At 52.2% G+C, this 14,973-nt stretch overlaps 1 protein-coding gene across 2 annotated transcripts in view; it reads left to right on the top strand.

Moving 5' to 3' along the window:
- The first annotated feature begins 3,799 nt into the window (after nucleotides 1-3,799).
- Nucleotides 3,800-14,973, top strand: part of alg5 (ALG5 dolichyl-phosphate beta-glucosyltransferase) — an 81,653-nt gene continuing 70,479 nt past the window's right edge. Inside the window, exon 1 of one of the 2 annotated variants that reach the window (XM_072477051.1) lies at nucleotides 3,800-3,978. In XM_072477051.1, the coding sequence (XP_072333152.1) occupies nucleotides 3,913-3,978 (66 nt within the window). In that variant the 5' untranslated portion in view covers nucleotides 3,800-3,912. Of the gene's footprint in view, nucleotides 3,979-6,939; nucleotides 7,054-14,973 lie in introns of those variants that run through there. The other variant, XM_072477052.1, reaches the window with a different exon arrangement.

The following is a 14,973-nucleotide window of genomic DNA, read 5'->3' as shown; positions in this document are numbered from 1 at the left end:
ACTGTGCTAACCACTGTGCTACCGTGCTGCCTTCCACGGACTCTAAAACATTACCAATGACGGAAGTCAGGCTAACCGGCCTATAATTTCCCATCTTCTGCCTCCCCCCCTTCTTAAACAGCGGTGTTACATTAGCCGCTTTCCAGTCCTCTGGGACACTTCCTGCCTCTAGTGATTCCTGAAAGATCAACCAATGCCTCCACAATCTCCTCAGCTATCTCTTTTAGAACCCTGGGGTCCATCCGGTCCAGGTGATTTATCCACGTTCCGACCTTTCAGTTTCCCCAGAACCTTTTCCTTAGTGATGGCCACTACACTCACCTGTGCCCCCTGATTCTCCTGGAGCTCTGGCATCCCACTGGTGTCTTCCACTGTCAAGACTGTTGAAAAGTAACTATTCAGTACCTCTGCAATGCCTTTGTTTCCTATTATTACTTCTCCAGCCTAATTTTCCAGTGGTCCAATGTCTATTTTTGCCTCTCTCTTACCTTTAAAATATTGAAAAAAATCTCGTCCTATCTTTTATATTACGAGCTAGCTTAAACCCATTTCATCTTCTCCCCCCTTACTGCTTTTTTAGTTGTGCTCTGCTCGCTTTTAAAGGCTTCCCAATCCTCTGGCTTCCCATTAATCCATGCCACTTTGCATGCTTTTTCTTTTGCTTTTATGCTGTCCTTGACTTCCCTCGTCAGCCATGGTTGCCTCGTCCTCCCCTTACCATGTTTCCTCCTCCTTGGGATGAATTCCTGTTGTGCCTCCTGAATAATCCCCCAAAACTCCTGCCATTGCTGTTCCACTGTCTTCCCTGCTCGGCTCCCCTTCCAATCAACTCTGGCCAGCTCCTCCCTCAGGTCTTTGTAGTTACCCTTATTTAATTGTAATATCGCTAGATCTGATTGCAGCTTCTCCCTCTCAAACTGCAGGGTAAATTGTGGTCACTGCTCCCTAAGGGTTCTTTCACCTTAAGTTCGCTAATCAAGTCTGCCTCATTACACATCACCAAATCCAGAATTGCCTGTTCCTTAGTAGGCTGTCACAAGCTGCTCCAAAAAACATCTCTTAGACATTCCACAAATTCCTTTTCTTGGAATCCATTACCAACTTGATTTTCCCAGTCCACCTGCATATTGAAGTCCCCCATGATTATTGTAGTATTGCCTTTCTTATATGCCTTTATTATCTCCTGATTTATTTTCTGCCCCACATCCTGACTACTGCCAGAGGGCCTGCACATAACTCCATCAGGGTCTTTTTACCTTAACAATTCCTCAACTCTACCCACAGAGATTCTATGCCTTCTGATTCTATATCACATCTTGCTATCGATTTAGCTTCATTCCTTACTAACAATGGAACACCACCCCTTTGCCCATCTACCTGCCCTTTCAATAGGAAAAATCCTTGGATATTTAGATCCCAGCCCTGACCTCTTGCTGCCATATCTCTGTGATGCCCACAACATCGTATCGTCCAATTTCAATGTGCGCAACAAGCTCATTTACCTTGTTCCGTATACTGGTACAACACACTCAGTCCTGCATTGACCACCTCCCTTCTCATTTTTGTCACCTTTTTTGCTCTTCCTGAGGTTAGATTCCTGCCACCTTCTAAACTCTCTGTTCTATTATGTGGTCTGGAAACTTTATTAACTTTATTAACCTCTCCTGAACCCTCTGTTCCTTTAGCTAGTTTAAAGTCCTTGTCATTAACCTGCACTTCTACCCTCTCCTTTAACTTTGATTTTCTAATTCTCCATACAACTCCATACAATTCTCCATACAACGTGCACCCCGCCCCCCCCCCCCTCCCCCCCCCCCCCCCCCCCCACGCCCCACTATTTAATTTAAAGCCCTATCTGGAGGCCTAGTTATCTGATTCACCAGGACTCTGGTCCCACCATGATTCAGGTGAAAACCATCCCATTAGAACAGGAGCCCTCTTCCCCTGTACTGGTGCCAATGTCCCATTAATTAAAACCTATTCCTCATACACCAATCTTTTTTTTCTTTCTTTTTCAAATAAATTTAGAGTACCTAATTCATTTTTTCCAAATAAGGGGCAATTTAGCATGTCCAATCCACCTACCCTGCACATCTTTGGATTGTGGGGGCGAAACACATGCAAACATGGGGAGAATGTGTAAACTCCACACGGACAGTGTCCCGGAGCTGGGATCAAACCTGGGACCTTGGCGCCGTGAGGCAGCAGTGCGAACCACTGTGCCACTCATGCTCCTACACCAACCTTTGAGCCATGCATTCACCTCCTTAATCTTATTGACCCTGTGCTAATTAGCTTGTGGCTCAGGTAGTAATGCTGAGATTATTACCTTTTTGGTTCTGCTTTTTAATTTAGCTCCTAGCTGTTCATACTCCCTTAGCAGAACCTCTGTTCTTGTTCTACGTATGTCATTGGTACCTATGTGGACCATGTCAACTGGATCTTCCCAGACGAGATATCCTGAACCTGAGCAACAGACAGGCAACACAATTTTCGGGATTCTCAATCCTGGTCACGGAGAACAATGTCAATGCCCCTAACTATACTATCCCCAATTACGACTACATTTCTTTTTTCTCCCCGCACTTGAATGGCTCCCTGTACCACAGTGCTGTCGTCAGTTTGCTCCTCCTCCCTGCAGTCCCCGTTCCCGTCCACACAGGGAGCAAGAATCTCAAACCTGTTGGACAGGTTCAGGGGTTGAGGCTTCTGCAACTTGACTTCCTGAATCCCTTTACCTGCCTCACTAACAGCCATACCCACCTGTCCCTGACCACTGGCCGAATTCAAGGTATTTAATCTACGGGATGTGACTGCCTCCTGGAACAGTGTCCAGGTACCTCTCCCCCTCCAGGATGTGTTGCAGCGTCCGAAGCTCAGAATCCAGCTCATCAACTCTGAGCCGGATCAAGCAACCAACATTTGCTACAGATAGACTTGGCTGTATAAGGAACAGAAAATGTTAGTCTGTTGGTACAGGATGCAAATAGGAAGTGAATCCCTTTATTGCAAAGAGATTAGTGTACAAAAATAAAAGTCTTGCTATAATTGTACAGGGCATTGGTAACACATGTAAAATACTGTGCAATTTTGGTCTCCATATTTAAGGAAGACATACCTGCATTGGAGGCTGTACGAGAAGGTTCACTAGATTAAAAGCAAATTACTGCGGATACTGGAATCTGAAACTAAAGAAAAAATGCTGGAAAATCTCAGCAGGTCTGGCAGCATCGGAGAGACAAGAGCTAATGTTTCGAGTCCAGGTGATCCTTTGTCAAAGCTAGATTTGTCCCTAGGATGAGAGACTGAGTAAATTGGGTCTATACACGTTTAGCACAATGAAAGATTAAACATTCAGGATTATGAAGGATTGTCTGGATAGATACGGAGATGCCTCTCTGACTGGGGAAGCTAAAGGGGGTACAGTTTCAGGATAAAGGGCCAATCATTTAAGACTGAGATAAGGAGAAATTTCTTCACAAGGGTTGTGAATAGTGAACTCTTTCGCAGTAGGTTGTGGAAGCGCCATCATTGTTTTGGTCTCTTAAGGTATCAAGGGAGAGTGGAACTGGGCAAGAAAGTGTAGTTGAAGCCCAAGATGAGCCATGATCATATTGAATGTGGGAGCAGGCTTGGCATAGCCTAAGGCCAACTCCCATTCCTTACGTTTGTTTTCCCCTTATCAATATGGTATGTTCAGGTTTGCTGCAGCGGCGGCTCCCCGGCGCCGGGCGGCGCTGTATGGGGAGTCCCCCGCCAAAGTGGGTGAATAGATTTCCTTTCTTGGCGCCCGGAGCACCCTCTTCGCTCGCTCGCTGGGCTGGCGACTATTTCCGCTTCGCTGTTCGGTTCCCATAGGCTCGCGCGGTTGCCGCGGCGCCGGGACCGAATGTTGGCGGCGGTTGCACAGCAATGGAGCTCGTGCTGGCGGAGGCGCTGCAGCTGGCGGCCGGTGCTGCCCTCACGTTCCTGCTCTTGGTGAGTTCACCCCCCCCCCCCCCCTTTGCTATCAAGTCTTTCGAACCGGCGTCACGTCAACCGTTTTGGTCCGGGGGGGGGGGGGGGGGGGGGGGCGCCTCCCGACCGGTCTCGCTCTCTCTCTAACTCGCATCTCGCCCTCCCCGTGGCTTTTCCATGGGCGTTTCGCACCGTGTCGCCAGCAACTTCATGGCCAGTCTCGCAAGTGGCAGTGCAGCGGGGTATCTCCGGGAGTAGGTCGGCTTGTCTTTCCTCCCCGGAGGCACGGGTTCGAGTGGAAGGAAAGGGGGCAAATTGGGCAGCTTCCGCTTCCACCGGGTGTTGAGAACACCCGGTTTGACTCCCCAGCCACTGCCGCTGTGCTTTCAAAGTGGCTTTGTCTGACATGCAATCCTGGATCAGTTATGACTTGCTCCAACTCAGCCTTGCAAAAGAAACACTTGCATTTGCAAAGTGCCTTTTAACATAGAGAATAGAAGCAGGAGGAAGCCGTTTGGCCCTCCTCTGCCATTCATTATGTTCATGGCTGATCATCAAGTTCAATACCCTGATCCTGCCTTCCCTTCATATACTTGATCCCTTTAGCCCCAAGAGTGATATCTAATTCCTTCTTGAAATTACACAACATTTTGGCCTCAACTACTTTCTGGGTAATGAATTCCACAGATTCTCCACCCTCCGGATGAAGAAATTTCTCCACCCATCAGTCGTAAAAAGGTTCCCCCTTATCCTCCAACAATGATGCCTACTCTGGACTCTCCCACCATCGGGAACATTCTTTCTGAATCTACTCTGTCTAATCCTGTTAGAATTTTATAAGAGAATATGAGATCCCTCTCACTCTTCTAAACTACAAACTGACTTAGTCTCTCCTCGTATGACTGCCCCACCATCCTAGAAATCAGCCTGGTAAACCTTCGCTACACTCCCTCCATAACAAGAACATCCTTCCTCCGATAAGGACACCAAAACTGCACCCACTACTCCAGGTGTGCCCTCACCAATGCCCGATTCAAGTGAAACATCTCTATTCCTATATTCAAATCCTTTTGCTATGAAGGCCAACATACCTGGGGCTGGTTTGGCACAGGGCTAAATCGCTGGCTTTTAAAGCAAACAAAGGCAGGCCAGCAGCACGGTTCAATTCCCATACCAGCCTCCCCAAACAGGTGCTGGAATGTGGTGACTAGGGGCTTTTCACAGTAACTTCATTTGGAGCCTACTTGTGACAATAAGTGATTTTCTTTTCATTTTATCACCATTTGCTTCTTTACTGCCTGCTGTACCTGCGTGCTTACTTTCAATGACTGATGCACAAGGACACCAAGGTCTCTCTTATCCACTTCTCTCAATTTACACCCATTCAAATAATCTGTCTTCCTATTTTTGCTACCGAAATGAATAACCTCACATTTATCTGCATTATACTGCATCTGCCATCCATGTGCCCACTCACACAGTCTGTCCAAGTCTCACTGGAGTATTTCTGCATCCTCCTCACAACTCACCCTCATCCAACTTTGCATCACCTGCAAATGAAAATCGCTTATTGTCACAAGTAGGCTTCAAATGAAGTTACTGTGAAAAGCCCCTAGTCGCCACATTCTGGCGCCTGTTTGGGAAGGCTGGTATGGGAATTGGACCGTGCTGCTGGTCTGCTTTAAAAGCCAGCTATTTAGCCCAGTGTGCTAAACCAGCTCCTAAATTAAGTACTTTTTGCTGATGAAGTACTTTTTTGAAGTGTTGCAATACAGGAAATCTGGCTGTCAATGGGTGCACAGCAAGCGCCTGGCAAACAATATGATAATGACCAGATAATCTCTGATTAATTATGTTGCAAAGATTCACAACCCTCTGAGCAAATTTCTCCCCATCTTAGTCCTGAATGCTCAACCCCTTATCCTGGATCTGTGGGATTCCCCAGTTAAGGGAAACAATTTATTGTGTTTACTCTGTGTGGCCCTTTCTGAACCTTGTGAAATTGAAAATCGCTTATTGTCACAAGTAGGCTTCAAATGAAGGCACTGTGAAAAGCCCGTAGTCGCCACACTCCGGTGCCTGTTCGGGGAGGCTGGTACGGGAATTGAACCGTGCTGCTGGCCTGCCTTGACCTGCTTTCAAAGCCAGCGATTTAGCCCTGTGCTAAACGGCCCCTAGTACTGTACAGATTAGTCTCAAATTGATACCATCAAATTAAGTCCATTACAGACTCCATATCCTTGTCAATACCATTTCCCCACTACTGGTTCTTGCAGACTCTGGACTACTTGCAAACTGAACAATCTCTTCAACCTCAAGGTGAGCTTCCAACTCCATGTGCCTCATCTCAAATACTACCTACTTCTGCCTCCATTGTCACAAACATTTGCTCCAATCTCAGCTCATCTGCTGAGGAAACTCATCCTTGCTAACGTCTGTTAGTAAGAGCAAAGATTACTTGGTATATGTAGCAATATTTTAAGCCATATATATTTACATTAGCTTGTCCCCCAATGCCTTAAATTTTAAAATGTCTTCCTTCTATCCCAGGTTCTTTGTGGCCTCTCCTATCTCTAATGTCTAGCTTCCATATGCTCACTGCCCTCATCCTCCACAAAAGTCTCCCTTACTTTATTTCCGGCCCATCACACAGTAACCCCTGCACTTAATTCCACTTCTAAGTAACGGTGCCTTCAGCTGCTTAAATCTCTGTCTGAAATTCCTACTCTAACGCCCTCTGCCTCTCTATCAATCTTTGTTTGTTCATAGGGAACTCGCATTTTTATTCTTTCATAGAATGTGGACGCCACTGGCAAGGCCAGAATTTATTCCCCATTTTCAAAAACAAAATACTTCAAATTCTGTAAATTTGAAATAAAAAACTGAAATACTGAAATCGTGGCACTCAATAGAATCTGTGGAGGTAGGACCGAGTTAACATGTATGGTTTGTGATCTTTGACCAGATATATTTCCAACTCAGGTTTGTGACTTGGATGAGATCTTGCAGATGCTGCTGTACCCATGAGGCTGCTGCCCTTTTTCTTCAAGATAGTAGAGGTCACAGGTTTGAAAGTGCTTTCAAAGGGGAAGCAAGGTTAGTGGACTATTCAACCCTTCAGAGCAGCTCACCATCCAGTCAGATCATGGCTGATCTGTAGCTCAGCTCCAGCTACCTAACATAGTTCCACATCTCTTGATGCCTTTACTCAACAATAATCTACCTTAATATTCCAATTGATTTAGCATCCAGATCCCTAATGCCCTTTGTGTGAAAAAGTGCATCCCAAGTTCCATGCCATCTGGTCTAGATTAAATGAGGGAATAGTTCCCATGGAAGGAATAGTTTCTATCATCTACACTGCCAAAGGGCAGCACAGCGGTGCCGTGGGTTAGCAATACAGCCTCCTGGCGCCGAGGTCCCAGGTTCGATCACTGCTCTGGGCCACTGTCCGTGTGGAGTTTGCACATTCTTCCCGTGTTTGCGTGGGTTTCGCCCCCACAACCCGAAAATGTGCAAGCTAGGCCACGCTAAATTGCCCGTTAATTGGAAAAAATTATAAATTTTAAAGAAAACAAAACAAAAAAAAATCTACACTGCCAAATTCCCCTCCATCTTCAGTACTTAAGGGAACACAAACCAAGTTTATGCATGATTTAACCTTCTAAAATCTTTGTTCATTCTGGGGAATCTGAACTGCACTCCCTCGAAGCTTGTATCCTTCCTGAGGTGTAGTGCCCTAAATACATGCAGTACTCTCTTGTGGAGTCTAACCAAAGCTCAGTATGACTGAAACATTACTGTAACAAGCAGACTAAAGGCACCTATGTCTTTTTTTAGGCAGGTTATTTTTTTTTTTACAAATAATTTTTGTTAAGGTTTTCATAAAATATCAATAACAAAATGAAAACGGAACCCAACAGGGTTAAGTACAAAACACAGTCTAGAAAAGCAACCCTCCATACACCCCTCCCCTCTGCACATAAATAATAAATTAGCATTAACACCCCGACTTAACACAACAGGTATATACACCACCTCAGACCCTCCAGTGTAAATAACGATAAAGTAAAGTAACCCCCCCCCCCCGGAGTTGCTGCTGCCATTGATCAATGTCTACCGTTCTGCCAGGAAGTCTAAGAACGGTTGCCACAGCCTAAAGAACCCTTGTACCGACCCTCTCAAGGCGAATTTCACCTCTCCAACTTGATAAACACCGCCATATTGTTTATCCAGGATTCCACGCTTGGGGGCCTCGCATTCTTCCATTGAAGAAGAATCCTTTGCCGGGCTACCAGGGACGCAAAGGCCAGAATACCGGCCTCTTTTGCCTCCTGCACTCCCGGCTCCTCTGCGACCCCAAATATTGCGAGCCCCCAGCCAGGTTTGACCCTGGATCCTACCACCCTCGACACCGTCCTCGCTACGCCCTTCCAAAATTCCTCCCGAGAGCACCCTGTCCTGCACTGTGTGTGGCAGCAGCCGTGGGAATTCCACCACCTGCCGCCTGGCAAACGCCCTTACCTGTAAGTATCTGAAGGTGTTCCCCGGGGAGAGCCCGTACTTCTCCTCCAGCTCACCCAGGCTCGCGAACTTCCCGTCCACAAACAGGTCCCCCAACCTTCGTATCCCTGCCCTGTGCCACCCTGAAAACCCTCCATCTGTTCTCCCTGGGACGAACCGGTGGTTCCCCCGTATTGGGGTCCACACCGAGGCCCCAGCTTCCCCCCTGTGCCGCCTCCACTGCCCCCAGATTTTGACGGCAGCCGCCGCCACCGGGCTCGTGGTATACCTCATTGGAGGGAACGGCAGCGGCGCGCCCCCAGACTTGGACCCACACAAGACGCTGTCTCCTACCTCTTCCATGCAGCCCCCTCCCCCTCCATCACCCACTTGCGCACCATCGTCGCACTGGCAGCCCAGTAGTACCCACAAGAGGTTGGGCAGCGCCAGCTTCCCCTATCTCTACTCCGCTCCAGGAACGCCCTCGGAGTCCCTCACGCCCACACAAATCCCATTATGCTCCTGTTGACAAGCCAAAAAAAGGCCTTCGGGATAAACACGGGGAGGCACTGGAACAGGAACAAAAACCTTGGGAGCACTGTCATTTTGACTGACTGCACCCTACCCGCCAAGGACAGCGGCAACGAGTCTCACCTCTTGAACTCCTGCTCCATTTGCTCCACCAGCCTTGTGAAATTAAGCCTATGCAGGTGCCCCCAGCTCCTGGCCACCTGGACCCCCAAATACCTGAAGCTCCCCTCCGCCCTTTTTAATGGGAGCTCGCAAATCCCCCTCTCCTGGTCCCCTGGGTGAACCATGAACAGCTCGCTCTTCCCCATGTTGAGCTTGTACCCTGAGAAATCCCCGAATACCCTAAGGATCCTCATTACCTACGGCATTCCCCCCCACCGGGTCCGCCACATATAGCAGCAAGTTGTCCACATAGAGCGACACCCTATGCTCCTCTCCACCCAGTTAGTAAGAGCAAAAGGGGGCACCAGTTCCTCGACTCCCTCAGTGCCATAGCCAGGGGTTTAATCGCCAGTGCGAAGAGCAGGGGGGACCCCTGCCTCGTCCCTCGGTGCCAGCGAAAGTACTCAGACCTCCTCCTGTTTGTGGCCACGCTTGCCATCGGGGCCTCATACAACAGCCTAACCCACCTGACAAACCCCTCCCCAAACCTCTTCAGCACCTCCCACTGGTACCCCCACTCTACCCTACCCTATCGAAGGCTTTCTCAGCGTCCATCACCACCACTATCTCCGCTTCCCCCTCCCTCGCCGGCATCATGATAACGTTCAAAAGCCTCCGTACATTCGCGTTCAACTGCCTCCCCTTCACAAACCCCGTCTGGTCTTCGTGGATGATCTGCAGCACTCAATCCTCGTGGCTAAGACCTTCGCCAGCACCTTGGCATCTACGTTTAGCAATTAAATTGGCTTGTAAGACCCACACTGCAGGGGATCCTTGTCCCGCTTCAGGATCAAGGAAATCAGTGCCCGGGACATCGTCGGGGGCAAAGCCTCCCCCCCCCCCCCCCCCCCCCGCCTCATTGAAGGTCCTAACTACCAACGGGCCCAACAGGTCCATATATTTTTTATAGAATTCGACCGGGAAAATGTCCGGCCCCGGTGCCTTCCCCGCCTGCATGCTTCTTATCCCTTTGGCAGCTCCTCCAGCCCAATCGGGGCCCCCAATCCAGCCACCAGTCCCTCCTCCACCTTCGGAAACCACAATTGGTCCAGGAAGTGGCCCATCCCTCCCTCCTCCAGTGGGGGCTCGGACCGGTACAATTCCTCATAGAAGTCCCTGAAGACCCCATTGATGCCAACCACACTCCCTCCCCTGTCCTTAACTCCCCCGATCTCCCTAGCTGCGTCCCACTTCCGAAGCTGATGCGCCAGCATCCGGCTTTCCTTTTCCCCATACTCGTAAATTGCCCACTGTGCCTTCCTCCACTGCACCTCCGCCTTCCTGGTGGTCACCAGGTCGAATTCGGCCTGGAGGCTGCGCCTCTTCCTCAACAATCCTTCCTCGGGCACCTCAGCATACCCATCTCCCCCACCAGCCTCTCCCTCTTCTCCCGCTCCCTCCTCTCCTTGTGGGCCCTAACCGCCTTCAGCACCTCCCAGATCATCCCCACGTGGACCTCCCCGTTATTGTTGGCCTCCAGGTATCTCTCTATGCTTTCTCTGACCCGCTCGCTCACCACCTCGTTCGCCAACAGCCCCATCTCCAAGCGCCACAACGGGCGCTGGTCCCTCTCCTTGCCCAGCTCCAAGTCCACCCAATGCGGGGCGTGGTCCGAAATGGCTATCGTCGAGTACTCGGTAACCTCTACTCTCGCTATCAGCGCCCTGCTCAAAATACAAAAGTCGATTCGGGAATAAGCCTTGTGGACATGTGAGAAGAATGAAAATTCCCTGGCCCCCGGCCTTGCAAATCTCCAAGGGTCCACCCTCCCGTCTGGTCCATAAACCCCCTCGGCACTCTAGCCACCGCCGGCTTCCTACCTGTCCTAGACCTGGAGCGATCCAGTGCTGGATCCAGCACCATGTTAAAGTCTCCCCCTATTATCAGGCCACCCACTTCCAAGTCTAGGATCCGACCCAACATGTGCCACATAAAACCCGCATCGTCCCAATTCAGGGGATACACATTGACCAGTACCACCCTCTCTTCCTGCAGCTTACCACTTACCATTACGTACCTACCGCCATTGTCTGCCACAATGCCCGACGGCTCGAATGACACCTTCTTTCCCACCAAGATCGCCACCCCTCGATTTTTGGCATCCAGCCCCAAATGAAACACCTGACCTACCCACCCTTACCTGGTCTGCCACCTTCAGGTGTGTCTCCTGGAGCATAACCACATCCGCCTTCAGCCCCTTCAGGTGCGCGAACACACGGGCCCGCATGACCGGCCCATTCAGTCCCCTTACATTCCAGGTTATCAGCCGGATCAGGGGGCTACCCGCCCCCCTCCCCCGCCGACTAGCCATAACACCTCCTCGGCCAGCCACGTGCCCGCACCCTGCGCCTGGCCCGTTCCCCACGGCGGCAGACCCCTGTCTCGACCCCCTCCCCACTCGCTCCAGCTCCCCTTTGACCATAGCAGCAGCAACTCGATATCCCCCGGTCCCCACTGCTGGGACCCACCCTAACTGTTTTACTCCCCTCATTGCGCTTCCGCAAGTCAGCTGACTCCTGCTGACCCCGGCCACTCCTGCCTCTCCTTCGACTCCTCCCATTGTGTGACACACCCTCCTCTTCCGTTCCCCATCCACAGGCTCTCCCCCTCCCCCTTCCATCCTAAGCACGGGAAACAACCCTCGCTTCCCCGGTCCCACCCCCTTCAGTCTTCAGCGCGGGAAAAAGCCCACGCTTTCCACCTACCCGGCCCCGCCACCTCTGCCGCAGCTCCTTTTACAGGCCCAGTCCCCTCACCCCTGACTCTGACCTCCCCCCTCCCCCGCGGGGCCCCAACTCACCGCCGGCCATCCACCCCTGCTCCACCCGCTTACCCCCCTCCAAGAGCCCCACCGACCAACCCAACCAAAACAGTCCCCAACCCGTCCTAACCACCCTCGCCGACCAGAAAGAGAAAAACACAAACAAAAGAAAAGAAAAAGAAACCAAGAGCAAAGGACCCCCCCTCCAAAAGTAACATATCAACCGCAATCACCAAACGCCCATCCCGACACTCAATCTGTGTCCAACTTCTCGGCCTGAACAAAGGAGGGGTTGGACGTGGGGGCCTGTGTGTGTGGTCACCATGTTAAACTCGCTGATGGGAGCGGGGTCCTTCCAGGGGCCCCTGGAGCTGGAAGGGGCCCATAGAGTGCTGGCGAGGAGGCTCAAGGCGAACGAGCCGCCGCGGGCGGTGCTGGTGCGGTTTCATCGGTTCGCTGATCGGGAGTGTGTACTCGGGTGGGCCAAGAAAGAGAAGAGCAGCAGGTGGGAGAACACGGAGGTTCGAATATATCAGGACTGGAGCGCGGAGGTGGCGAAGAAGAGGGCCGGGTACAACCGGGCGAAGGTGGTGCTGCACAGGAAGGGGGTGAAGTTTGGCATGCTGCAGCCGGCGCGTCTGTGGGTCACCTACAAGGACCGACACCATTATTTTGAGTCCCTGGAGGAGGCGTGGGCCTTTGTTCAGTCCGAGAAGCTGGACACAAACTGAGGGTCGGGATGGGGGGGGGGGGGGGGGGGGGTCGGGTGTGGGGGTGGTCGGGGATTGTTGTTACATTTTGAGGGGCGGTTCTTTGTTCTTGTTTATTTTTGGTTCGGTGTGGGTGGTTAGGGTGGGTTGGCCACTGGTTTGGTTGGGTCTGTCGGGTTGGCTCTTGGAGGGGGGCAAGTAAATGGAGTAGGGGGTGGATGGCTGGTAGGGGGGATGGGGCCCTGCGGGGGAGGGGGAGGCCCGAGTTGGGGGTGAGGGGACTGGGCCTGTAAAAGGAGCTGCACCAGAGGAGGTGGGGCCGGGCAGATGGAAAGCGCTAGCTTCTTCCTGCGGGGGCGGGGAAGCGCGGGTTTTTCCCACGCTTGGGATGGAAGGGGGAGGCGGAGAGCCGGCTGGTGGATAATGGAGGGGGTGGGAAAGTCCCACAATGGGAGGAGTCGAAGGAGAGGCGGGAGCGGCTGGGGTCAGCAGGAGTCCGCTGACTTGTGGGAGTGCAATGGGGGGAGCAATGCAGCTAGGAGGAATCTGAGCTTGGGGTGGGGGGAACCAGGTTGCTGCTGGTATGGTCAAGGGGGAACTGGAGTGAGTAGAGGGGGTTGGGACGGGGGTCTGCCGCCATGGGGCGCGTGGCTGGCCGAGGAGGGCTTCTGGCTAGTTGGCGGGGGAGGGGGGCGGGTTGCCCCCTGATCCGGCCGATAACCTGGGACTGCACGGGCTGGTTAAGCGGGCCCGGGTGTTTGCGCACCTGAAGGGGTTGAAGGTGGATGTGGTCATGCTCCAGGAGAAACACCTGAAGGTGGCAGGCCAGGTAAGATTGAGGAAGGGGTGGGTAGGCCAGCTGTTTCATTTGGGGCTGGATGCAAAAAATCAGGGGGTGGCAATCTTGGTGGGAAAGAGGGTGTCGTTCGAGGCGTCGAGCATTGTGACAGACAATGGCAGCAGGTACGTAATGTTAAGTGGTAAGCTGCAAGGGGAGAGGGTGGTGCTGGTCAACGTGTACGCCCCGAACTGGGACGATGTGGGTTTTATGCGGCGCATGTTGGGTCGGATCCCGGACTTGGAAGTGGGGGGCCTCATAATGGGGGGGGGGGGGACTTATACACTGTGTTGGATCTGGCACTGGATCGCTCCAGCTCTAGGACGGGTAGGAGGCCGGCGGCGGCTAAAGTGCTGAGGGGGTTTATGGACCAGATGGGAGGGGTGGACCCTTGGAGATTTGCAAGGCCGGGGGCTGGGGAATTGTCTTTCTTCTCGCACGTACTTAAGGCCTATTCCCGGATCGACTTTTTTGTTCTGAGCAGGGCGCTGATTGAGAGAGTAGAGGATACCGAGTACTCGGCGATAGCCATTTTGGATCATGCCCCGCATTGGGTAGACCTAGAGCTGGGGGAGGAGAGGGACCAGTGCCCGTTGTGGCGCTTGGAGGGTGGGGCTGTTGGCGGACGAGGAGGTGAGCGAGCGGGTCCGAGGAAACATAAGAGAGATATCTGGAGGCCAACGATAACGGGGAGGTCCGAGTGGGGATGGTCTGGGAGGCGCTGAAGGCGGTGGTTAGGGGTGAGCTGATCTCCATTAGGGCCCACAAGGAGAGGAGAGAGCAGAGGGAGAGGCTGGTGGGGGAGATGGTGAGGGTAGACAGGAGGTACGTGGAGGTGGGACTGTTGAGGGAGAGGCGTAGCCTCCAGGCCGAATTCGACCTGTTGACCACCAGGAAGGCAGAGGCGCAGTGGAGGAAGGCCCAGGGGGTGATTTATGAATATGGGGAAAAGGCAAGTCGGATGCTGGCACATCAGCTTTGGAAGCGGGACGCAGCTAGGGAGATCGGGAGAGTTAAGGATAGGGGAGGGAGTGTGGTGCGGAGTGGGGTTGGGGTCTTCAGGGACTTTTATGAGGAACTGTATCGGTCCGAGCCCCACTGGAGGCGGGAGGGATGGGCCGCTTTCTGGACCAACTGAGGTTCCCGAAGGTGGAGGAGGGACTGGTGGCTGGATTAGGGGCCCCGATTGGGCTGGAGGAGCTGGCCAAAGGGATAGGGAGCATGCAGGCGGGGAAGGCACCGGAGCTGGACGGTTTCCCGGTTGAATTTTACAAAACAAATATGTGGACCTGTTGGGCCCGTTGCTGGTTAGGACCTTCAATTTGGCGAGGGAGGGGGGTTGGGGGCTTTGTCCCTGACGATGTCCCGGGCACTGATCTCCTTGATCCTGAAGTGGGACAAGGATCCCCTGCAGTGTGGGTCTTACAGGCCGGTTTTGCTGTTAAATGTAGATGCCAAGGTGCTGGCGAAGGTCTTTGCCATGAGGATTGGGTGCCGCAGGTCATCCATGA

This window comes from Scyliorhinus torazame, chromosome 15, assembly GCF_047496885.1.
Source record: "Scyliorhinus torazame isolate Kashiwa2021f chromosome 15, sScyTor2.1, whole genome shotgun sequence".
Classification (NCBI taxonomy): Eukaryota; Metazoa; Chordata; class Chondrichthyes; order Carcharhiniformes; family Scyliorhinidae; genus Scyliorhinus; species Scyliorhinus torazame.
Note: the sequence above shows the minus strand (reverse complement) of the source record. Positions and strands in the feature narration are given on the sequence as shown.